General features: G+C 34.2%; 1 protein-coding gene across 9 annotated transcripts in view; it reads right to left on the bottom strand.

The window, feature by feature from the left end:
• The window catches only part of ATAD2B (ATPase family AAA domain containing 2B), a 156866-nt gene that overhangs the window by 96453 nt on the left and 34480 nt on the right, over positions 1–25933 (bottom strand). For all 9 annotated transcript variants that reach the window (XM_070379174.1, XM_070379175.1, XM_070379179.1 and 6 more), the window contains 8 exons: positions 22819–22917; positions 19068–19179; positions 18640–18755; positions 17010–17184; positions 12900–12988; positions 9615–9774; positions 8131–8221; positions 809–1120 (listed from right to left, as the gene is read on the bottom strand). In XM_070379174.1, the coding sequence (XP_070235275.1) occupies positions 809–1120; positions 8131–8221; positions 9615–9774; positions 12900–12988; positions 17010–17184; positions 18640–18755; positions 19068–19179; positions 22819–22917 (1154 nt within the window). The remainder of the gene's footprint in view (positions 1–808; positions 1121–8130; positions 8222–9614; positions 9775–12899; positions 12989–17009; positions 17185–18639; positions 18756–19067; positions 19180–22818; positions 22918–25933) is intronic.

Here is a 25933-nt window from a genome sequence, read left to right on the forward strand (position 1 = left end):
TGGCCACCTCATGCGAAGAGCTGACTCATTGGAAAAGACTCTGATGCTGGGAGGGATTGGGGGCAGGAGGAAAAGGGGACGACAGAGGATGAGATGGCTGGATGGCATCACCGACTCGATGGACGTGAGTTTGAGTGAACTCCAGGAGATGGTGATGGACAGGGAGGCCTGGCATGCTGCGATTCATGGGGTCACAGAGTCGGATGGAACTGAACTGAACTGAATAAACTACACTCCATTAGCACACACTATGGAGTGCTGTGCCAATAATAGCAATATGATGAGCTAAATCCAGAGGGACATTATTACAACATGGTTAAGAGCACTGCCTCTGGAGTTGGGCTCCCTGGATTTGAGCAAGACCTAGAACTTACTAAGTGACCCTATATAAGTGAATATCTTCATTTTTGATAGAGTAAGAGTACCTACCCCACAAGACTGTTATAAGGATTAATAAATGACAATTTATGTAAGCACTTTATAATAATAAGAGAAATGTAAACCAATACTATTACAGTCAACTTTCCTAAAGATGCTAACACTCCTATATTAAGATAGTCAGATAGTCCCAAGAGTGAACAAACAGAACAAGTATCCATTCATTATTCTTACAGACACTGAGTAGGCAACTACTGTATGCTAGGCATATGCTAGGCCTAGAATACAGTGGCAAATGAAATAGATACATCTCCTATATTCATGGCAAATATAAAAGAGTAACACACAAATACTTTTATAAGGATATTCAATTTATTTACTTATGCCCATACTTATCATTTTAACAATATGAAAAGAGAATTTATACTACCTTCTTTCTTATCACTCTGGCTAATCTCAGCATGAGGAAACACTTTTTGCAGGACGGCTAGGATGTTGTTGAAGCTTCTTTCCAGCAGTGGTTTTATGATGGGAGACAGTGCATGTCCCGAAGACATGACAGCACGCTGGGAAGCAGGCACAATATTCTGCATTGCATGATAAAAATCTTGGGCGTTGAGCACAATTGAGGAAACATCTAGCTGCAGTTTATGACTGCTAGCATAGATCTGGGGATAACGCCTCCGGAGGGCAATCAGGGCAGCTTCAGTGCACAGGGCCTTGATATCAGCTCCACAATAGCCTAATGCACAAAAGGAAAAGGATAACAAAGGTAAGCCCAGTTTTCCAAGTACCAGTTATATTTTGCAAATATGCACATCTTTATCCAAAAAACTAATACTAAATCAGTTATTATGGGCAATTTTACTAGCAAAATGAAAAATGACCCTTTAAAAACACCTAATAAAACCATTTATTCATTAACTAAAAATGCTTTGAATATGTTAACAAATACATAAACTAATGATATTAAAAGAAGTCATATATTTTTGTGCCAAAACCACTGATTATAATGTTCATCTTTCTTCAAGAAAGGTTTTAAGAAAAATAACATCATATCAATCCTTCATCAATATTCCTAATCATCAGTTTAGTCCTTAAGGCATTAGTTTTCCATAAGTTTTTCTAATATTACTTATTTCAAACATATATAATGGAGCAGTACAAAGTAGTATACATAAGCAGAAACTTCGAAATCAGAGCTATTCTACTACCAACTCTGAGTGCAAGGTAGAAGCGGGTTAATATCTAAGTATCCCCAAAACTATAAAGTTGTAAGCATCTCTGATAATTCCAAAGGTATTAAAAGGAATGAGAATTCTTCCATTTTTCACATTAATTTCCTTTTTATATTTACTTTTAAAGCGATTGATAATCTAGTTCAAAGGGCTACAGAGACATGAGGCATCATCCATCATTAAGTTAAATAACTGATCGAGCTGCCAGTAAAGTCAGTCATTTCATTCATTTGAGCAACAAATACATAGAAAAATATATGAACTGTTCGGTCTTTAACACAAAACAAAGGAGAAAAACTCAAACTAGTCACGGTTGGTTTTTTACATTACCGATCAAATCTACATTTGGCCACCTTTGTCAATTATGCCAGCAGGGGGAACCACTCAAACTAGTTACAGAACATTAGTCCCTAAGCTCTTCCAGGAATGTTACCAGATTTATTTCATTTTATATCTTACAATGACCTTGTAGAACACTTAAATACTGAAATTAAAATGGTGATTAGACAGGAAAACTACAAGCAGAGAAGAAATACTCCCAGATTAACTGGCAGAAAAAGAACATTAAGGAACAAAACCATATAAATCAAACTGACTCACACATCTATAATAAACTATATCCCTATTATCAGTAAAGATCACCTTAATCAAGTCCTACAAGCAACAGAAAACTCCTTACCCTGCTCTCCTTTTTCCACAGTACTTATCACCTTATCATTTACCTAATATTTTTATTATGTGCCTTCCCCAACTAGAAAATGACCTCTAGATTATTTGTCTTGTTCACTAACTGTTTATCTATCTCAAATACCAAGAACAATGTCTGGCCTGGCATTCAATAGATACCCAATAATTTCCTGAGTGAAAGAATGCATGAAAAGAGAAAAGAGTAACAGCAACGTTATAATCTGGAAACATAAAACCGTTAAGTTACCATGTATTACAGGAAAGGGGGAACAATGAATCATATCTACTAGGCTTCTTTTTTTTTCCCAAGAAATTTAAGCTCTTTTATTATTAAACCAACTTACTGGGACTAAAAATTTCAACTAAAATTATTAAGTATTCTATTTTTAAAAGGAACATTTATTAAGAGGTAGGGGAAAACTTACTATGTCCTATGACAATTTAATTCAGAAAAGGATAAGCAGATGAAGCTTGGACACTGTCCCATATCAGCAATCAATTTCCCAAAAATTCCTCAGAAAAAAACAAGTTTACCACTCAGTTCAGTTCAGTCGCTCAGTAGTGTGGTTGCAACCCCATGGACTGCAGCACACCAGGCTTCCCTGTCCTTTACCAACTCCTGGAGCTTGCTCAAACTCATATCCATTGAGTCGGTGATGCCTTCCAACCATGTCATCCTCTATCGTCCTCTTCTCCTCCAGCTTTCAATCTTTCTCAGCATCAGGGTCTTTTCCAATGAGGCAGTTCTTTACATCAGGTGGCCAAAGTATTGGAGCTTCAGCTTCAGCATCAATCCTTCCAATGAATATCCAATTCCTTTAAGATTGATTGGTTTGATCTCCTAGTAGTCCAAGGGACTCTCAAGAGTCTTCTCCAGCACCACAGTTCAAAAGCATCAATTCTTTGGCACTCAGCTTTCTTTATGGTCCAACTCTCATATCCATACATGATTACTGGATAAACTATAGCTTTGACTATATGAACCTTTGTAAGCAAAGTAATATCTCTGCTTTTTAATATGCTGTCTAGGTTGGTCATAGCTTTTCTTTCAAGGAGCAAGTGTCTTTTAATTTCATAGCTGCAGTCACCAAGTGCAGTGATTTTGGAGCCTAAGAAAATAAAGTCTGTCACGGTTTCCATTGTTTCCCCATCTATTTGCCATGAAGTGATAGGACCAGATGCCATGATCTTTGGGTTTTGAATGTTGAGTTGTAAGCCAGTTTTTTCACTTTCCTCTTTCACTTTCACCAAGAGGCTCTTTAGTTCCTCTTCACTTTCTGCCATAAGGGTGGTGTCATCTGTATATCTGAGGTTATTGATATTTCTCCCGGCAATCTTGATTCTATCTTGTACTTCCTCCAGCCCAGCGTTTCTCACGATGTACTCTGCATATAAGTTAAATAAGCAGGGTGACAATATATTAGCCTTGATGTACTCCTTTCCCAGTTTGGAACCAGTCTGTTGTTCCATGTCCAGTTCTAACTGCTGCCTCTTGACCTGCATATAGGTTTCTCAGGAGGCAGGTAAGGTGGTCTATTCCCATCTCTTGAAGAATTTTCCACACTTTGTTGTGATCCACACAGTCAAAGACTTTAGTGTAGTTAATGAAGCAGAAATAGATGTTTTTCTCTAGGAATTCTCTTGCTTTTTCTATGATCCAGTGGATGTTGGCAATTTGATCTCTGGTTCCTTTGATCTCTGCCTTTTCTAAATCCAGCTTGAACATCTGGAAGTTCATGGTTCACGTACTGTTGAAGCCTCACTTGGAGAATTTTGAGCATTACTTTACTAGCCTGTGAGATGAGTGCAATTGTGTGGTAGTTTGAGCATTCTTTGGCATTCCCTTTCTTTGAGATTGGAATGAAAACTGACCTTTTCCAGTCCTGTGGCCACTGCTGAGTTTTCCAAATTTGCTGGCATATTGAGTGCAGCACTTTCACAGCATCATCTGTTAGGATTTGATATAGCTCAGCTGGAATTCCACAACCTCCACTACCTTTGTTCATAGTGATACTTTCTAAGGCATCACTTGACTTTGCACTCCAGGATATCTGGCTGTAGGTGAGTGATCACACCATCACTCTCTCATTTTATTTTCTACTTCTTAAGGAATGAACATCCCCCCCCCCCCAAAAAAAAACTATCTTTTCCTGTTCCATACATATCTGTGACATTAATTCCACAAAGTAACTGTAGAACACTAGCTCAGATATAAATTAATCAAACAATCCATTTCAGAGGAAGTAAAGAATAAACTACCACCTTCAAAAAAATATAAACCACACTCCTTTTACTTCTTTAAAAGTATATACAGTTACTGAACATCCTATATGATTCAATTTTTAAGTGCTAAAAGTCTAAGTTAAAAAGGAAAAAAAATGCTCAAAAACAATGCAGAACAGAAAAAGTCACTAAAAGTTATTTTATACAGTAAATGTTGCCCATAACATTTGTGTTTGACATAATATGTTAATAATATAATTAGCAATCTACTGTTCATTTTTTCTTAACTTATTAAAGATAACTTTAGAGTTTATCAACTATAATAGATTCCATTTAAAGAAGTAAATTTTCTTCCCTAAATTATATGGAAGTTTTTATATTGACACATTTTATTAACAATACCAAAAATCACATTTGTTAATATCACTGCACTATAGTCTTATCACTATAGTCTTTTAAGTGTTAGCAAGCTGTCAGCTCACAGTGACAAATATAAGTCATACAGCACCCTTTGAGAACTGCTGTGTGGCTTATTATCCATTTTGTTAAAAAAAAATTCTAATTTTTTCCTTGAAAGTTTGAATTTCATCATTAGTAATAAAGTTTTACTTGAAAAAAATAAATTTTCACATGGATTATCATGACCAATAGACTATAAATTACAGGATTTATCTTTGTTATATTTGTTCATGAATGAGAATTACTAGTTTATATCTGTGGTTGTCAACCTTGACTAGCCTTCTGAATAAACAATGAAAATGAATCAAAAATAGGTTACCAACAAACGTAGTGAATCAGAATCACTAAGTGGTGGTTTAATATCATAAATGTGTATTTTGAGAAAACTACCAGTCAATCTGATAAACAAAAAATTGAGAACTACTGAGTTAATAATGTATTTTCCTTTTGTTTAGTCACTAAGTCAGGTCTGATTCTTTTGCAACCCCACGGACTGTAGCAATACTTTATACACTTCCCTTACTAGACTCTAAAACAGGATTAAAGGTGTATCATAACTAGGCTAAATAGGTTATATCAAGTGTGATCACATGTCCTGGTTTAGGCCGCTTGCCTAAACAGCGTTTTTTTTTCACTCTCAAAGGGTCCTGGTTTAGAAAATAGATGTATGACTATTCTAGAAATACTGAAATATAGCCTCTTTTGAGAGTTAGAAGTTGATATTAGAGAAAATATCAATATCCCTTCCGTAAGAATTCCATAACTATACCAGTTCTACCATTACAATTCTAATAGTCTGATAAACACACATATCATAGACACACACAAAAAAAGCATTTTGAGTACTGTTAGGATGGAGATTTGTCTGACAGACTGAAAGTATAAACTATTCAAAGAGGCTATAAACTAGGAAAGGCAATAAAATTTTATGAAGCTACTTTTTCAGTAAAATACCAAACAGTGAAGGTTCACAAGCTAAGATGCCTCATTGACGGATACCCTTTCATTGCTTAAACCTTCTTAGTGAAAATGAATAGACAAATATGATTAGATAGAAGATCTTCATTAACTTTAAGCTCCTACTATTTATGCACATGTTCTGGATACCAAAATTACTTGAAGACTACTAAAAATCACACCTATGAAGCATGCAAACCTCCAAGTACTTGGGAATTCATTTCAAGATAAAAGTTACCAAATCCATAACCTCTAAGAAAAAGTCAACTGTTTTCGGTTCTTCATCAAAAACCTGCTTACTCTTTTGCTAGGCATAAATTTCACTCTATTGAACCCATACATGTTAAAACATCTTTGGGATACATAAATGGTAACTTCATAATGAATTTAAAGTGTATTGCTATTTCATTCCTGTTTGAAGACTTGCATTTGATTTTTTTTTTAATGTGAATTGGTTTCTTAAATGAAATAAATGTCACAAACAAAATCAGAAGTCAGTTAATTATAATTAATTATATTTTTATGTCACTCTCCAGGAAGAAAATAGTATATATATATATATAAGCAGATTCTAAACCAGCAACGCCACCCCCAAAAAAGGCAAGAGAAGTTTTTCAGTCCTATAACAAAGTATGTCTTAAAATTTTTTTAACTTAAGAAACTGACTAAAAGCTAAAATAAATAACCTGGTAAAATGAGAAGTAGTGGCCTTTGGAAATTAAAAAGAAAACTGAGAATCTAATATTTAGGATGACGAATTAGAGTATATAATATTTCAGATGGTAGATAGGGTAATAAAAAATAATTTTTAGATTACTCAGGGAATTTCCAAGATTATCTGAAGACTTCTGCTTATTTCAGTTAAGGATCATTCTGTGACAAAGTCACAGACCAATCAACAAAGACTTTCCATTCTGATCTGTACTCTAACACAATATCATAAAAGTAGCAGGAAATAAAAGGGGTCAAATTTTCAAAAAGGGCAAAGACTGGATTTTGTACCAAATACCACCCTCTCCCATAAAGCAGCACAAGGCTTTGCAAAGGTCAAGCCAAATTTACATGAAATGGGTTTGGCGCATGCTCTCTTATACCAGGCAAAGCTTAAACTGGAGTAGTGCTGGAGAGATTTACGTTTTTCTCCTCACCAGAAGATGTCGAGGTCTTTGTGGTTCAAAAGTTGAGGTATGCTGCTTCGGAGATGGAGGTCCCTGTGGATGAAGAGGATAATTCGGATGTAGCTAACTGAATGGACTAATGTTCTATTTAAGTTTTAATTATTTGATGGTGGACCACAATGATTTTTTAACTAAGTTGTTCTTTTTGGTTTTGGTAACTTTAAACTTTTCCCAAGTAGACTGCTGATTGTTAGTGGACTTATTAGGGGAACTTTTCATAATGCTTAAAAAGTTCATGGAGAGATTTTTTTAATCTATATTTTTGAGAGAATGAGAGAAAAATAGACAAAAGACAGAAAAAGAATGAAAGAAAAATACCTGCGTGTATATTCAGCTGCTTAAGACTATATTCATTTTTATTTCAGACCTAATTAGTGCCAAACTCCTGAATTCTAAAACCTCTGAATTCCATCTCCTATGTATGCTCATAAAATACTCTCACCATATCCTTTTAGGGCAACAGTGTTCATTCACTCTGTAGGAGATCTTCTACTCTATGAATAATTTAACATTAACTTGGAGAGTTTAACATTTAGGGAAATATAGCAGATGTCATTAAGTGTTTTCTTTGAAGACTCCTCTCACTCAACTTCTTTCTACACCACCAGAATGAAGATGAGTCCATCATGTAATCTGCGAAGTAAAAGACTATAGTCCTGCCCTATACATGGATCTTTACCTCTTGTTTAAGCTTATTTTTCTTAGTAAAATTTCTAAAAGGGAACAGTTCCTAAAAGGAGATACTGTAATAAGATTGGAAATCCAGCATTCAATGAAAGGCATTATTACTACGGAGCTTTGTTAATCAAAACACCTAATGGCAGCTAAAATTCTAATTTAGAAGTGTTCAAACTTCAAGTGAAATGTTTAAAATAATTTTTTACATTTGAAAGCAAAGCCATCTATTGCACAAAAATATAATTATACTCATTCACATTCCAAATATAAGGGGAAAGGGAGGCTGAGCAGAACAAACAATGACAATCAAAAATTCAAATAGTAGCACTCACCAACACATTTTTCAGCCAATTCACCTAAAAAAGCATCTGACAATTTTGGATTCCAGTCCCTGGTATGGATCTGTAAAATGTGTTTTCTTGCCTAAGAAGAAAAGCACAGATAAATAAAATCTTGCTTAAGGAAAAAAATACAAATAAAATATCATCAACCCCAAAATGTATCAGATGGAACAAATTCATCAACTAACCATATCCCAGAAAAGCAATTGTTTATTTTAAAAGAAGCATAAACAGCTTGGCATCCATGTTAACTCTGATTCCCATAATAACCCTGTGAGCTATGTAGTAGAGATCCTTGTTTCACAAACTAGGACATGTAATAGTCTGAGAGGTAAAATAACTTGACGTACGACTAGAACTCAAAACTAAATTTCACTTTCCTCCACATCATTTTTACCATCTGAAAATGTATAAGCAAAAAACTTCAATGCATTATAATATTCATAACTTTTAAACAAACTATATATTTAGATTTCTCAGATCCTTTCAGTTCTAATATGCATAAAGTGTCATTACAGTTTGAAGTTGAAGTTTTAGATTAAGTACAGAAATATAATACACAATGTCATATAAGTTCATGAATGCTTTCACACTTAACACATAACAAGGTAATCTCCATGAATAGTAATTGAATTCACTGAAAAAACCAAAGGTTTACACAATTTTACCTTGATTTTTTTCTTTCAAAATAGCATTCTCTACCTTAAATCTAACTGTATAACACAATCAAAATTTTAACATCTTGGTTCCAAATTAAATTTCTTTTTCTCCCACATTAAAAAAAAAAAAGAAACACTGAAGTATAAGAATTCATAATCAGCTGAAAAGTCACATCAGAATGTTTTTTTCACATTTGTCTTCTTTCAGGGAAAAACAACACTTTCTAAAATTGAACGTCCTTATTGCCTCAATACTGCTACTTGAGTTTCTTAAGATTGAGGAAGTGAAGTCGCTCAGTCATGTCTGACTCTCTGCGACCCCATGGACTGTAGCCAACCAGGCTCCTCCATCCATGGGATTCTCCAGGCAAGAGTACTGGAGTGGGTTGCCATTTCCTTCTCCAGGGGATCCTGGAGATTAAGATTATGAAAAAGCAAATTATAACCAAGATAAAATTATTATTGGCTTGGTGAGGAATCTGGGATCTAGCACCAAGACAAAAAGAACTTGGAAGTTATCAGGATAAATTTTGCTCAAAAGTTGACAAAGTCTGGAATCAGTAGCTATTACTTCAATTCCAAGGTCTAAGTTGGGCATTCAGCTACCAAAAATAAACCAATGCTATAACAAATATTTTCTTTCATATATATATATATATATATATATATATATATAACTTGACGTATGTGTAGTTTGAGCAAGCTCAAGGATGGTGAAGAACAGGGAAGCCTGGTGTGTACACACACACACACAAACACATACTTCATAATCAAATGAGAAATAAATCTTAGTATATTGAAAACAGAAACAGTTACCTTTTGATCTGGAAGGTTGAAAAGAAATTCTCTGTCAAAACGACCAGGTCTCCTAAGAGCAGGGTCTATAGAATCAAGTCTATTTGTAGCACCAATAACAACAATTTCGCCCCTATTGTCTAATCCATCCATAAGAGCAAGGAGGGTTGACACTATAGAGCTGTAAGAAAATTTTAAAGAGGAAAGAAAGAAAAAGTTGCAAAAACTGCTGCTTATACTAACTTTTATCAGTCTTAAAGATTTTTATACCCATGTTCAAAAGTGAAACTAAGTTCCAATTAACTTTCTCATATTGCTCTAAACAGGTTTAAGTCTTCTGAAGATATGACTGACATAATACACTGGATATGTTTAAAGAACACAAATTGCTGAATTTTGAAGTATGTGAAACTATCACCATTGAGGAAGAAAGTAATATTCATCATGCTCCTCTTTGCACCCTTTGTAATCCATCCCCACCACTCCTCGTTGACCTCTACCCAATCCCTTGGAAACTACTGATCCAAGTTCTGTCACTATACATTAGCTTGCATTACCTAAAATTTTATATAAATGGGATCACACGGTAAATACTTTTCTTCTTCTGGATTCTTTCCCTCAGCATGATTATTTGAAATTGTCTGACCTCTTTGTGACCCCATGGACTGCAGCACACCAGGCTTCCCTGTTCTTCACCATCTCCCGGAGCTTGCTCAAACTCACATACGTCAAGTCAGTAATGTCATCCAACCATCTCATTCTCTGTTGTCCCCTTCTCCTCCTGCCGTCAATCTTTCCCAACATCAGGGTCTTTTCTAATGAGTCAGCTCTTCACATCACGTGGCCAAAGTACTGGAGCTTCAGCTTCAAACATCAGTCCTTCCAATGAATATTCAGGATTGATTTCCTTTAGGATTGACTGGTTTGATCTCCTTGCAGTCCAAGGGACTCTCTAGAGTCTTCTCTAACACCACAGCCCAAAGGCATCAATTCTTCAGCAGTCAGCCTTTATTATTGTCCAGATCTCACATCCACACATGACTACTGGAAAAACCATAGCTTTGACTACAGGGACCTTTGTAGGCAAAGTAATGTCTCTACTTTTTAATATGCTGTCTAGGTTGGTCATAGCTTTTCTTCCAGGGAGCAAGCGCCTTTTAATTTCATGGCTGCAGTCACCATCCGCAGTGATTTTGGAGCCCAAAAAACTAAAGTCTGTCACTGTTTCCACTGTTTCCCCATCTATTTGCCATGAAGTGATGGAACCAGATGCCATGATCTTTGTTTTCTGAATGTTGAGTTTAAAGCCAGTTTTTTCACTCTCCTCTTTCACCTTCATCAAGAGGCTCTTTAATTTCTCTTCACTTCCTGCCATAAGGGTTCTGTCATCTGCGTATTTGAGGTTATTGACATTTGTCCCAGTAATCTTTACTCCACTTTCTGCTTCATCCAGCCTGGCATTTCACATGATGTATTCTGCATACAAGTTAAATTAGCAGGGTGACAATATACAGCCTTAATGTACTCCTTTCCCAATTTAGAACCAGTCCATTGTTCCCGTATCCAGTTCTAATTGTTGCTTCTTGACCTGCAAACAGGATTCTCAGGAGGCAGGTAAGGTGGTCTCGTATTTCCATCTCTTGAAGAATTTTCCACAGTTTGTTGTGACCCACACAGTCAAAGGCTTTGGCATAGACAATAAAGCAGAAGTAGATGTTTTCTGGAATTCTCTTGCTTTTTCCATGATCCAATGGATGTTAGCAATTTGATCTCTGGTTCCTCTGCCTTTTCTAAATCCAGCTTGAACATCTGGAGGTTCTTGGTTCACATACTTAGTGTGAAGATTTTGAGAATTACTTTGCTAACATGTGAAATTGTTTAACAACAGTTTATTCCTTTTCATTGCTAAAACAATATTCCATTTTATGATATATCCCAAATTGTTGATATACATGTTGATGGACATTTAGACTGTTTCCAATTTTTGGCTATTACCCAAAAATATTGTGAACTTCAACATTCAGGTTATGAAAATTTTCCCACAGGTTTTTTCCTAAAAGTTTTATACTTTAACCTCTTGAGCTTAAGCTTTTATCCTCTTAATCTTTAATGTTTACAAAATCTAAAACAACATCACATTTTGTATTCCTAAATACTGCTTTATCAATGGATTTTTTCTCATGGCCAATTGTGCCAGAGGTTGGTTTCAATTTTATTTTTTTCAAAGAAGCAACTTTTTAATTTCTTGATTTCTGTATATCTTTGTTTGCAGTTCATATACTATTAGTTATAGTTTTTGTTTCACTAGTACCATAAGATTATTTAGAATTAGAGCAATAGCTGTTGATAACAGACATAAAATTTTCCTCTTGTCTTTTTGTTATCTCTTACATTTTGTATATTACTAAACTTTGGAAATTAATTGTGATTTAAGGCATAATATATGATGTTTTTATAAATGATGTTTAAAACTAGTGTTCATTCTATATTGCCTTAGATAAGTAAGCATACAAGATCAGATTCATATAACACAGTTGCCCAAATAATCTACATTTATTTTATGCGCCTTTGTTCTATTAATTACCAAGAAGTACATGATCTCTTTCACAATGATGATCAGTTTGACTCTTTCTTTGCAGTTCTGTCAATTTTTGTTTTATACAGTTTGAAATATAGTAATTAGGGAATTACAGATTTTAAACAATTACATCTTTTAATAAGTTGAAGCTTTTATCATTTTAAGGGGATCCTCTTTATATTTATAATAATGCTTTCCATCTTACAGACAATTTTGCCTAATACAGCAATAGTAGCTTTCTGTTAGTATTTACTTGATAAATTTTGTACCATTTATGAATTTGATTATTTCAGACATTTTATATAAATGAAGGTTCCAAATGGTGGGGGAAAGGCAAGCAAAAGCTTAGTCACAAATATTCACAGGGACAAGAGAAACAAAAAAAAAATTTTAAGAAATAAAATATTATAAAAACATTACAGCTATGATGAAAATTAGAAGCTCACAAATTTAAGCAGCTCAATTCAAAATAGGAAAATCCTATCTACAAACATCAGAGGACAGTGGAGCCTGGTGGGTAATAGACCACAGGGTCACAAAGAGTCAGACACAACAGTGACTGAGTGCACACATGCACACACACACACTCATGCACACACGTTATAAGAAAGACGTCTTCATCAAGGAAACAGTTCGCATCTTACAAGCCTCATAGCACTAATTCAAGGGTTAAGTCTTAGTACTATGTCAACATATGAACTCAACATAATCAGATTAGAAAATATTACCTGTGGATCTGATCTTGCCTGCTAGAGCGAACTGGAGCTAATCCATCTATTTCATCAAAAAATATTATAGAAGGTCTCATCAAATATGCCTAGGATAAAAAGAAAACAAGTATTGTATTAGTTTTCATTTTTAATTACTATTTTTTTTAATAAGTAACAGAAGTAAATAGATAATATAAGCAAATGGTACAACATGCAGCAGGTAAGAAAGATTATAGAGGAAAAAGAAAAGCTCCTATCTCCTCAGTCTCCAATCACAACAGTTTTCAATTTGTTTATTCTGCCATACATGTCATTTACACACATACAAATACATGTATTTTAAACATACTATTAAACACATTTAAACACACTATTCATATTGCTTTTATCATATAACAGACTATTTTATGTTAATGACATTTTAATTAGCTTCCATGTAAGGATATAAGAAAAACATTCTTATAAACTCTAATATAATTTAAGAAAAAGCAAGGTCATTCTATGAAAACTTAAAGCAAAAGGAAGGTGAAGAATCTAAACCTGAAGAAATTAACACCAACAAAGGATGACAATAATTTTAGAGAGAGGTTTGGACTAGAGAGGGCTCACTGGACCCCAATCCTTGAAGCTAGATCACTGGATTCAAATCATATGTGCTCAGGATAGGGAGGGTGAATTACAAGGATTCATGGAGTGGTATCAGATGACCAAGAACACAGGAGTGGATTCCTGCCCCAACCCATCTGCAATCATGTGGATTTTTTAAATTCAACTTGATTGGCTATTTCAAAGATTTTTTTCCCCTATTTTTGATGACTGGAGCCCTAAAGATGCACAATGGAATTGTGTTTTGCATTTTTTGGTAAAAGGAACAAAGCGAGGACCTGGAAATACACACTGGAGCAATCTTCTGGGAAGGATTCATCATGAGTAGATGGTAAACTTTAAAAGTGAAAGTGGGAGTTTGTTTAAAACAATAAATTACTAAGTCATTTCTAGGGCTTCCCTGGTGGTTCAGAGGAAAAGAATCTGCCTGCAATTCAAGAGACATGTTCAATCCCTGAATCAGGAAGATCTCCTGGAGGGAAATGGCAACCCACTCCAGTATTCTTGCCTGGGAAATCCCATGGACAGAGAAGTCTAGCAGGTTATAGTCTATGGGGTCACAAAGAGTCAGATACGACTTAGCAACTAAACAACAACAAAAGTTACTTCTAAGTTTAAAGAAAACAAAATTGGGGTTGAAGATTAAGTAGTTTTCCAATTGGCTATGCCATTTTCCTCTGAAAAAACTATATTTTAAAAACTAAAAAACAGTCAAGGTAATAGAAGAGGTACCTTCTTCTGACCAAGCGGCAGCAGACAAGTTTCAGACACCATTAAAAAAACCACTGATGAGAAAGAGTATCTGTCTGAACAGGTTTTTAATGCAGACAACAGTGCCCCATTCACATTTATTAGTAAAGAAGAGAAATGAGCACCAGGATTTAAAGCTGTTTCTTTGTTATCAATGCATGAATCGTGATACCTAATAAATATGAGTTTCTTTTTCATATTATTTTTTCATTTTTGATGTATAGTATAATATGTATAACATCCACAGAGTTTTGTATTATATAAGACAACACTGACATAGGTTGACAGAGAATTCAACTTATATTCAGGCAATGTAAAACTTTGGTTTTGGTAAATATAGTACAGTATTGCAAATCTCATGATTTTTCTTAACATTTTCTTCTCTCTAGCTTATTTTACTGTAAGAATACAGAATACAATACATAATACAAAATATGGATGTTAACTGTCAAGGCTATGGTTTTTCCATTGGTCATGTATGGATGTGAGAGTTGGAGTGTGAAGAAGGCTGAGCGCCGAAGAATTGATGCTTTTGAACTGTGGTGTTGGAGGAGACTCTTGAGAGTCCCTTGGACTGCAAGGAGATCCAACCAGTCCATTCTGAAGGAGATCAGCCCTGGGATTTCTTTGCAAGGAATGATGCTGAAGCTGAAACTCCAGTACTTTGGCCATCTCATGCGAAGAGTTGACTCATTGGAAAAGACTGATGCTGGGAGGGATTGGGGGCAGGAGGAGAAGGGGACGACAGAGGATGAGATGGCTGGATGGCATCACTGATTCTATGGACGTGAGTCTCAGTGAACTCCAGGAGTTGGTGATGGACAGGGAGGCCTGGTGTGCTGCGGTTCATGGGGTCGCAAAGAGTCGGACACAACTGAGCGACTGAACTGAACTGTTTATATTATCGGTAAGGCTTCCTATCAACAGTAGGCAGTTAGTAGTTAAGTTTGGGGGAGTCAAAAATTAAACACCAATTTTCAACTGCATGAAAGTTGGTGCCCCTAACCCCTGTATGGTTCAAGAGTCAATTATATACACTTCCTTTCAGGAAAAATTCACATTAGTCCAATTAAATAGGCATTATTTGCTCCATTTTATAGAAGAGGCAATAAGGATCAGATGCTTTCAGTTACTTAAAGTTATATACTTAATAGGGCTTCCCTGGGGGCTCAAATGGTAAAGAATCTGTCTGCAATGCAGGAGACCCATGTTCAATGCCTGGGTCAGGAAGATCCCCTGGAAAAGGGAATGGCTACCCACTCCAGTATTCCTGCCTGGAGAATTCTATGGACAGAGGAGCCTGGTGGGCTATAGTCCATGGAGTCACAAAGAATCAGACATGACTGAGAGACTAACACTTTCACTTTCGTATATACTTAATAGTAAAGTCAGATATGAACTAACATTTTTCTGACACCAAAGGCCAAACCTTAGCCAATACATTGTATGGTCAACCCTCAGTATCTGTTGGGGGGGCATTAGTTCCAAGGCTCCCCAGAGATACCAAAATACAAGGTACAGTTTTTTAAAAAAAGAAAGAAAACATTTCAAATCTCTTGCCCACAAAGAAATAGAAATGAAACATGAATAAAGTAAACACAGATTTAAAAAGCAGCATGGAGACTCCCTGGTGGTCCAGTGGTTAAGACTTCACTTTCCAATGAAGGGGGTGTGGGTTTGATCCCTGGTAAGGGAGTTAAAGATCCCACATGCCTCACAGCCAAAATAACCAAAACATAAAACAAAGCAGCATGATTTATGCTATGGTTTTTAATAAAACCAAGAAACATTCCTACACCCAGTATCAAGTTGCAAAAAATATAATACTGTCAAAAATTTAAAATTAAGTCATTGGACAATTTGCCAATATTCCCAAGCTGATTCTCCCCAAATCCAATGTTATTTTACATTATTTTCTAATTATTATGAAATCCTCTTGAAACATGAAGACTGCATATGTTTGACTTCTCAATAGAAACTGAACACCTTGAAGTTAACAATTTTACTTTATCCCATTTTCTAGACCCACTATCTAGAACACAGCAGTCTTTAACATGGACACCGACAGTAACTAAAAATAATATTTGAAATGCTTTACCAATTAGGTAGAACTTTGATACACATCAACTCAGTAATGGGTATTCAACAAATGCTTGCTCTAAGCATTTTTAAAGTGTCATGTGAATCTCCTTAGACATAACAAGATATAAGTTGCATTACAATGTATGAATGACTTCCTTCAGTACCCCAAATAATTAAAAAGTGAATTTATATCAGGACTAATTTTATAAGTATTAGGAAATGGTATTTTTAAAGTTAGTTATAAATAAATAGTAACAATAGCCCAAATGATATTCATTTACCTTATGCAGTCTTTTAAAAGCATTCATTTAATACTGAATTCTTCTAGCATATTTGTAACTCATGAAAATAAATAATATACTTTGTGATATTTCTTGCACAGATATTTAGCTTTTTATGCTTGTTCTAGTCCCTCAGTTAGATTATAAGCTATATGGGATATCTAGGGATCTTAAAAACACTTAACATCGTATTTATTATATGCCAAGTTGCCACCTCAATAAATATGTTAAATTAGTACTAGTGAAACTGCTATTAAATACCTCTAAGACATACAAATTCCAATTACTGATCCTAAATTTAACATACTGATTGGTAAATATGACTTGTTATGAACAATCTGTATAATATTTATAGACCAAATATATTAAGTATTAAGAAGATATTCTCACATTAGCTGACTTCACTTACCTGATCAAAAAGAAGCCTAAGCTGCCGCTCAGATTCACCAACCCACTTACTCAGACAATCCGCTCCTTTTCGCATAAAAAAAGCCACCTTTTTGTCTCCCTGACTGCACTCGTTAGCTAACGCTCTGGCGACCAAGGTTTTACCTGTGCCAGGAGGACCATAAAACAAACAGCCTCTAGAGGAATAGAGAGTCAATAAAACTAAATTAGTGTTACCATTAGCACTAATAATCAATTTAAAAGTATGCACCTCCTGTATAAGTTTGAGTTAATGTATATTGATTATTATTAGACACCAACAAAGCCTTTTGTATTTTGTAGTCCACAGGCAAAAGTCTCACTTTGCTGAGAGCCCTCAAGAATGTTCTCAAAACAATCAAGCTTCGGGATGCAAGAAATAGCTCACTCAGGGGAGACAGTAATTTGGCAACATATTAAAGGCGTTTGCCCTGTGACCCAGAAATTGCACATTTTTTACAAAATCATGTAGAAATACTCAAAAGAATGTTATAGACTTTCTTAAAAAATCTAAATGCTATCTATTAATAAGGGACAAATATACCACTATATCTATAAATTAAATACTAGTATGATGTCAAATAGAATAATACATACAATATTTATTAATATGAGGTATCTATATTATAGAGCGAAAAATAAAGTTACATAAGGGCATTATTGAGTAATCTCATTTATATTAAATGTTTAAATGCACACAATACAGGCAAAATCATAAACTTAATATATGCATATATGTATAAAAGAAAGTTATAAAGAATATAAAAATTGTTCTCTCTAAAGAGGAAGATTACTTTTAGCTTATAACATATTTTGTTTATAACTCCATTATTTAAAGTTTCTCATTAATGGGTTTTTTTAATTTACTATTTTTAATAGTAACTGAATCCAATGGATATAATCATATTCATTGGATCATATCATATAAAAAGTAAATAAATTTCTATTATGATTCATAAGAGCCACTGTAGAATTACAGGCCAACATTTAACTCACTCAAATAGAAGATGACTCTTTAAAAGATTTTCTACATCCTTAAAAGTAACAAATTAGAACCAAATCTCTTAAATAAAAAAGGATATTAAGCAGTTTAAATCTAAGTCTATGTGTACATCTTCAGAATATTTCATTCTACCCAATTTCCTCTGACATAATTGCTCAGTCTTTTCTAATAGTTAACTAGCTAACCACCTCATGATCAGACACAATTAATCTGATCATAAAAATAAATTATCAAGTTTACCATTTCAAAAATACCACATCATTAAACACTTCACTGAAATTGTGCTTTCAAAGACTAAACAACATATAGTATCAAACTCAATGCTATTTAGGAGACTAAATTAAGGAAAATCTAGTTGGGCAATCCACTTGTATATTCAAGGCCTGCATAAAGAATCTCATCCTATGTCTGAGTCTTAAATGCTGAAATATAAACTTCAAGTACCACAGCTTTTGAGCTCTAAATAATAAACTTTCATTCCTAATTCTCATTGCTAGAACATATCAAATAAATATACATAAAATATTTATAAATAATATTTAGATTTATAATTACTAATTGAAATTTGATAAATTAACAATAACAATAATAAACATCTAGCATTACTAACCTTGGAGGTTGAATTTTAAATTTTTCAAAAATTTCTGGATATAAAAGTGGGAATACTACCATTTCCTTTAGTGCATGAATATGATGACTCAATCCACCTATGCTATCAAACCGCACCTTGGGAAGAAGGGGGAAAGTTTAGTACAAAATAATTTTAATTATATATAGGTTTCTTTTTAATTTATGAGATAATGATTGCAAAATACATGCCTTCAGCAGGAACTGAAGTTTAAATATAAAGTTCATATATAAACAGAATTCAAAAAATTATACTTCAGGGAATCCCCTGGCAGTATGGTGGTTAGGACGCCACGCTTCTATTGAAGGGAGCACAGATTCAATCCTTGATGGGGGAACTAAGATCCCACAAGCTGTGTGACCAAAAAAAAAAAAAAGAGGTATTTCTAGAAAACCATTTACAAAACTTACTGATTTATCAATATTCATTGGATCAACATCAGCCAAGCTTGCGCCCACTTTAACACGTTCTCGGAGAATACCACTAGCTAAATCTTCTGCTCTTAAGTTCATAGGCAAACACCTGAAATTCATAAAAATTTAAGCAGATAACATTAAAAAGTTACATGTTCTTAAAATCATAAACAAGTTTTAAAGCTTTAACACATTTTTAAATTTATTTTTTTATTGAAGGATAATTGCTTTACAGAATTTTGTTGTTTTCTGTCAAACCTCAACATCAATCAGCCATAGGTATACATATATCCCCTCCCTTTTGAACTTCCCTCCCATCTCCCTCCCCATCCCAACCCTCTAGGTTGATACAGAGCCCCTGTTTGAGATCCCTGAGCCATACAGCAAATTCCCATTGGCTATCTATTTTACATATGGTAATATGTTTCCATGTTACTCTTTCCATACATCTCACCCTCTCCTCCCCTCTCCTCATGTCCATAAGTCTCTTCTCTATGTCTGTTTCTCCGTTGCTGCCCTGTAAATAAGTTCTTCAGTACGATTCTTCTAGATTCCGTATATGTGTGCTGCTGCTGCTAAGTCGCTTTAGTCGTGTCTGACTCTGTGCAATCCCATAGATGGCAGCATGTTAGAATATGATATTTATCTTTCTCTTTCTCTTTCTGACTCACTTCACTCTGTATAATAGGTTCTAGGTTCATCCACCTCATCAGAACTGACTCAAATGTGTTCCTTCTATGGTTGAGTAATATTCCATTGTGTATATGCACCACAACTTCTTTATCCATTCATCTGTCAATGGACATCTAGGTTGCTTTCATGTCCTAGCTATTGTAAATAGTGCTGCAATGAACAATGGAATACATGTGTCTTTTTCAATTTTGGTTTCCTCAGGGTATATGCCTAGGAGTGGGATTTGCTGGGTCATATGGTGGTTTTATTCCTAGTTTCTTTAAGGAATCTCCGTACCATCTTCTATAGTGGCTGTATCAATTTACATTCCCACCAACAGTGCAAGAGAGTTCCCTTTTCTCCACATCCCCTCCAGCATTTATTGTTTGTAGACTTTTTGATGATAGCTATTCTGACTGGTGTGAGGTGATACCTCATTATACTTTTGATTTGCTTTCTCTCATAATGAGTGATGTTGAGCATCTTTTCATATATTTGTTAGCCATCTGTATGTCTTCTTTGGAGAAATGTCTGTATAGGTCTTTTTCCCACTTTTTGATAGGGTTTTTGTTTTTCTGGCATTGAGTTGTATAAGCTGCTTGTATATTTTGGAAATTAATCCTTTTTTTAGTTGTTTCATTTGCTATTATTTTCTCCCATTCTGAGGGTTGTCTTTTCACCTTTCTTATAGTTTCCTTTGCTGTGCAAAAGCTTTTAAGTTTAATCAGGTCCCACTTGTTTACTTTTGTTTTTATTTCCATTACTCTAGGAGGTGGGTTATAGAGGATCTTGCTTTGATTTATGTCATCGAGTGTTCTGCCTATGTTTCCCTCTAAGAGTTTTATAGTTTCTGATCTTACATTTAGGTCTTTAATCCATTTTGAGTTTATCTTTGTGTATGGTGTTAGAAAGCATTGTAATTTCATTCTTTTACATGTAGCTGTCTAGTTTTCCCAGCACTATTTATTGAAGAGGCTGTCTTTGCCCCATTACATAGTCTTGCCTTCTTTGTCAAAAATAAGGTACCCACAGGTGCATGGGTTTATTTCTGGGCTTTCTATCTTGTTCCATTGGTCTACATTTCTGGTTTTGTGCCAGTACCATACTGTCTTGATGACTGTAGCTTTGTAGTATAATCTGAAGTCAGGAAGGTTGATTCCTCCAGCTCCATTCTTCTTTCTCAAGACTGCTTTGGCTATGGGTCTTCTGTGTTTCCATATGAATTGTAAAATTTTTTTGTTCTAGTTCTGTGAAAGATGCTATTGGTAATATGATAGGGATAGCACTGAATCTGTAGACTGCATTTGGTAGTATAGCCATTTTCACAATACTGATTCTTCCTACCCAGGAACATGGAATATCTCTCCATCTGTTTATGCCATCTGCTTTGACACATTTTTATCTTTCTCCCTTTTCTCATAACCCAGAAAATGACAAGAGATTTCATATTTTCGATCTACTTTTCCTAAATTCTTTTCAATAGATCAGAAATAAATTTATTCACAAGACAAAGCAATTAAGGTCATGAATTTATTTGCCCAAAGAGTCCAACCTAGTCTAAATAAGAAAACTTAACAAACCTGATATTCTATAAGTACAAAATAAAAATAGACCTACTATATATACACTATTAATATTATATATGACATTAAATAAACTCAAGCTTTAATACAATATTTAAATTTATCCTTAGTTATTATGTATATCAATTCAGAATACATGATTGAAGAAATAAGTTTCCTTTCTTTTAATTCAAGAGAAACCAATATTAGATCCTGTTTTTAAAATTAAGCCTTATTTTTTGTGTCGGTACCTTAAAATACATCTTTAGCTACTCAAAATCCTATACAATATTAATTTAATTATCCCTAAGAAAATACAACCTACTGCCTCTTTTAAATATTGCATAAACACCAAAAGATGACATAAATAGCCTCAAAAAAGTATAGGTTCTATAATGAATGTAACTTCACTGATATTTCTGAATCTGAACTTACTTTAAAAACTTACAAAGCAGGTATCAGAATAGTTCAGATTAAAGAGGCATTATACTCTTTTATTTAAACTTAGATTTTCCTACACTTTCTTTCTGTCATCCACACAAGGAACTCTTTCTAGCATATAATCTACACCAATCCAAACTTGTTTCCAAGACCAGCTAACTGAAAACTTGATATTTCTACAGTAAATTTATAATGCTAAAGTATAGAAATGCTTTGCTAAATATAAAATTTCTAAATATTATTTTAAATATTGTACATATTGTACATATAAGCTAGAACATTAACTTAAATTTTAAAGGATAAATTATAATTTGATGCTCTAATAGGCAAAACATTGATTCCCTTCCCCGCTGAAAACTCTTAAGATTTTATTGAGCCATGTAATAATGAGTCATTCTACTTAAGCAAAGATCACCAGAGGCATTCACTAAACCAAAACTATAACAAGGTTTCCAACAAAACCCAAGGACTCCTGAAATAATTCTATTTAAAATCAAGTCTTACTCTTGAGTGCTATCATCATTTTAAGCATCTAAAATCAGCCTCATTAAATGGATTTGGATTAGAGGAGTGGGCTTCCCCGGTGGCTCAGAGGTTAAAGCGTCTGCCTGCAAGGCGGGAGACCCGGGTTCAATCCCTGGGTCAGGAAGATCCCCTGGAGACGGAAATGGCAACCCACTCTGGTATTCTTGCCTGGAGAATCCCATGGACAGAGGAGCCTGGTAGGTTATAGTCCACAGGGTCGCAAAGAGTCGGACACGACTGAGTGACTTCACTTTCATTTTCTTTCTTTACTGAACAAGAGACTGTCATAGAGGTTGGACTCTTCCCCTGGTTCTATCTTTATCTTCCCACACTGTTTTATTGAATACTAACACAGTTAAGTAATTTATGGGAAGTTTCCCATGGTTAGATTTCTACTCTAAAAATTACTATGTAAAAACCAAGTTAGTGTATTACTCTAATGTGTTGAGTATCACTGTGAGCAAAATACTGGTACAGGTAAGAATCACAAAGTTTAAACTGTTATTCCTTTTTTCTACCATGGAAGTAACAATTAAAAATTTACTAACCTATTTCTTGCTCTTGCCATGCTCTTTGATTTCCTTCTTTCAAATCGTTCTTCATCAGAAGAAGTTGTGTCACTACTGTGAATAGCATGCTTCTTTCTCCTATTTAAAGAGAGTAAAATCCTTAAAATCATTACAGCAGCAAAGGGCTTTTAAAAAGCAAAATTCTGAGCACCACATCTACTGTTAGCTTGGTATAAAATACATACATTCACTCATTCATTTGGCAAATATTTATTAAGATCCTTATACTCATGCAATTTTCAACAGAAGGAAAAAAAAACAGGAGGAGAATGAGGCTATAATTTTTTAAATAGGGTAATTTAGAAAGCCATCAAACAACAAATTTAATTTGCATCCAAATTTAGGGAATGTCTATCACTGATTGATAAATAATATCAAAATCTTAGAAAAGAAAGCTTATCCTTTTCTCTTATTTTCCCATTTTCCAAACAATCAGAAATAGTACATATGCTAAAAAAAATAATACATCAGTTTATAGGAAGACAAGAGTTTCCACTTTTGATTTAAGATACTTATATCTTGTCTGAATTTCTTGTAAAACATACTTTTGAAGAAAAGTTTACAATCATAACTACTATGGAATGAAAGTATCAAAGTAAAATCCTTGAGGAAAAACAATACTCAATAAATCTAATTATTAAAATAATTGATGACACCTCTAAGATACCTAGAAAATATGGTATCATACAAAATGGAATCATTGTAAATTAATTTACTTGAAACTCAGAATGGCCTTCAAGGATGGTGTATACCCTGTGCATATCTATTCAACTCCAATTCCCTCAATAGAAAACTCAGATTTTCCCCAGCTCATTAAGACTTTTAACATGTCTAATATTCCTTCTCCTGATTAATAGGAGTCTTTTCATTTCATCCTGTATCAGATTTTAATGTTTCCCAAGACCTTAGGAAGACTGTTGAAATAGTTACCTACTCAATCTTTGCAATTTTGATTTTACTTTCTAACTTCTTTCCCTCCTTAAGAAAAAATGCCTGTTTTCAAGTTCATTTACTCTATGTGTGTGTGTTGTGAGCCTAATATATAAAAATATAATACATCAGCTCTAATGAGGTGATCAGAAGCAACAGTGTACATACTGGGCTAAAGAAATGACTCCAGATGATTACTTGAATTCACAAGAACAAACAAAGAGACCCAGAAAAATAAAATAAAAGTTATTATCCAAAATCTATAAACATATACTTGATTGCCTTTATTCTCTAATCTTTTTAAATAAAACAGAATTATAAAAATAATTCTAATAACAAATTGCTAGGTTTATAAAATGTATCACAATATCACAAAAAGCAGAATGGACCATAAAGGGAAGGGGCCACATCATACACAAAAGAAAGTCAAAATGGATCAAAGACCTAAACATAGAGCTAAATCTATAAAACTCTTAGAAGAAAACACAGGAATAAATCTTCATGACCACAGATTTGGCAATGCATTCTTAGATACGACATCAAAAACATGAACAATAACAACAAAGATAAATTAAACCTCATCAAAATTAAAGTTCTTTTTGCTTCAAAGAACATCATCAAGATAGTAACACAACCCACGAAACAGGATAAAATATTTACAAATCAAGTATCTGATAAGGAATTTGAATACAGAATATATAAAGAGCCCTTATAAGTCAGTAAGAAAAAGACAACCCAATTTTTAAATAGGCACAGGACACAAAGACAGTTCTCAAAGGAAAGTATTAAAATGGCCAATAAGCACTTGAAAATATGCCTCATATCATCAAAAATTATAATGAGATACATTTTATACTCATCAGGATGACCAGAATCAAAAAGTCAGACAATATTAAGCTTTGAAGAGAATATGAAAAACTGGAAACCCTATACACTGATGGAGAGAATGTAAAATGGTATAGTCCACTTTGGAAAACATTCAAGCAGTTCTTAAATGATTAACCATAAAGTTATCACATGGCCCAGTAATTCTACCCCAAGGGATATACTCAAGAGAAATAAAAATGTATGTCCAGGAATTCCTGGCAGGCCAGTGGTTAGGACTCTGAGATTTCACTGCCAAGGATGCAGGCTCAATCCCTCGTCAGGGAACTAAGATCCTACAAGCCATGAAGCATAGTCAAAAACAACCACCAAAAAAACAAAACAAAACAAAAATCCTCTAAGCCTCAATGACAAGATTATTAACAACCACGAATTGTCTAAAATATAAAATATATCTTTCTTAAGCATCAATCTTACAGAGGATTTGCTAGAGGCATTCCCAATAAAGAAGTGGGGTACAATTAATATACAGAAATTAACTGTTTGCATATATACAAACAGCCATCTGAGAAAAAATATAAGAATAAAGAAAAAAAATTGACAAGGACATCTTTTATGTAATATAATATTTATACATTATACATAATTCGGTAATAAATGTGGCAACTGTAATCAATGGATAAAACACAGATTCACTCAATAAATGAGGTTGGAAAAACTCATTTTCCACCTGGGAAAAAAGCTGGATCCATACTACAAATCTCACACAAGAATAAAATTCAGATGGATCAAAAGTAGAGTAAAATATGAAACATTAAAAATAAACAAAGGTGCTATATGCATAACTGATTCATTCTGCTATACACCTGAAACTAACACAACATTATAATCAACTATACTCCAATAAAAATTTTAAAAAAGAAAACCATCAGTATTCTAAATTAAATAAAATAAAAATAAACAAAGGTGAACTTCCTTAACACTCTGGATTTGGGAAGGCTTTTCTAACTATAATTCAAAATCTAAAAATATTGTAATTGTTGTTCAGTCACTCAGTCACGTCCAATTCTTTGCAACCCCGTGGACTGTAGCACACCAGGCTCTTCTAAACAGGAGCCCACTAGGTTCCTCTGTCCATGGGATTTCCCAGGCAAGAATACTGGGGTGGATTGCCATTTCCTTCTCCAGGGCATCTTCCTGATCCAGAGATTGAACCTGCATCTTCTGCTTGGCAAGCAGAGTGTTTACCACTGGGTCAACTGGGAAGCCCCTCTAAAAAAAATAGTAGGCTGATAAATTTGATTACATAAAAATAAAAACTTTCTGGTAAAGACAACCA

Source organism: Bos mutus, chromosome 11, assembly GCF_027580195.1.
Source record: "Bos mutus isolate GX-2022 chromosome 11, NWIPB_WYAK_1.1, whole genome shotgun sequence".
Classification (NCBI taxonomy): domain Eukaryota; kingdom Metazoa; phylum Chordata; class Mammalia; order Artiodactyla; family Bovidae; genus Bos; species Bos mutus.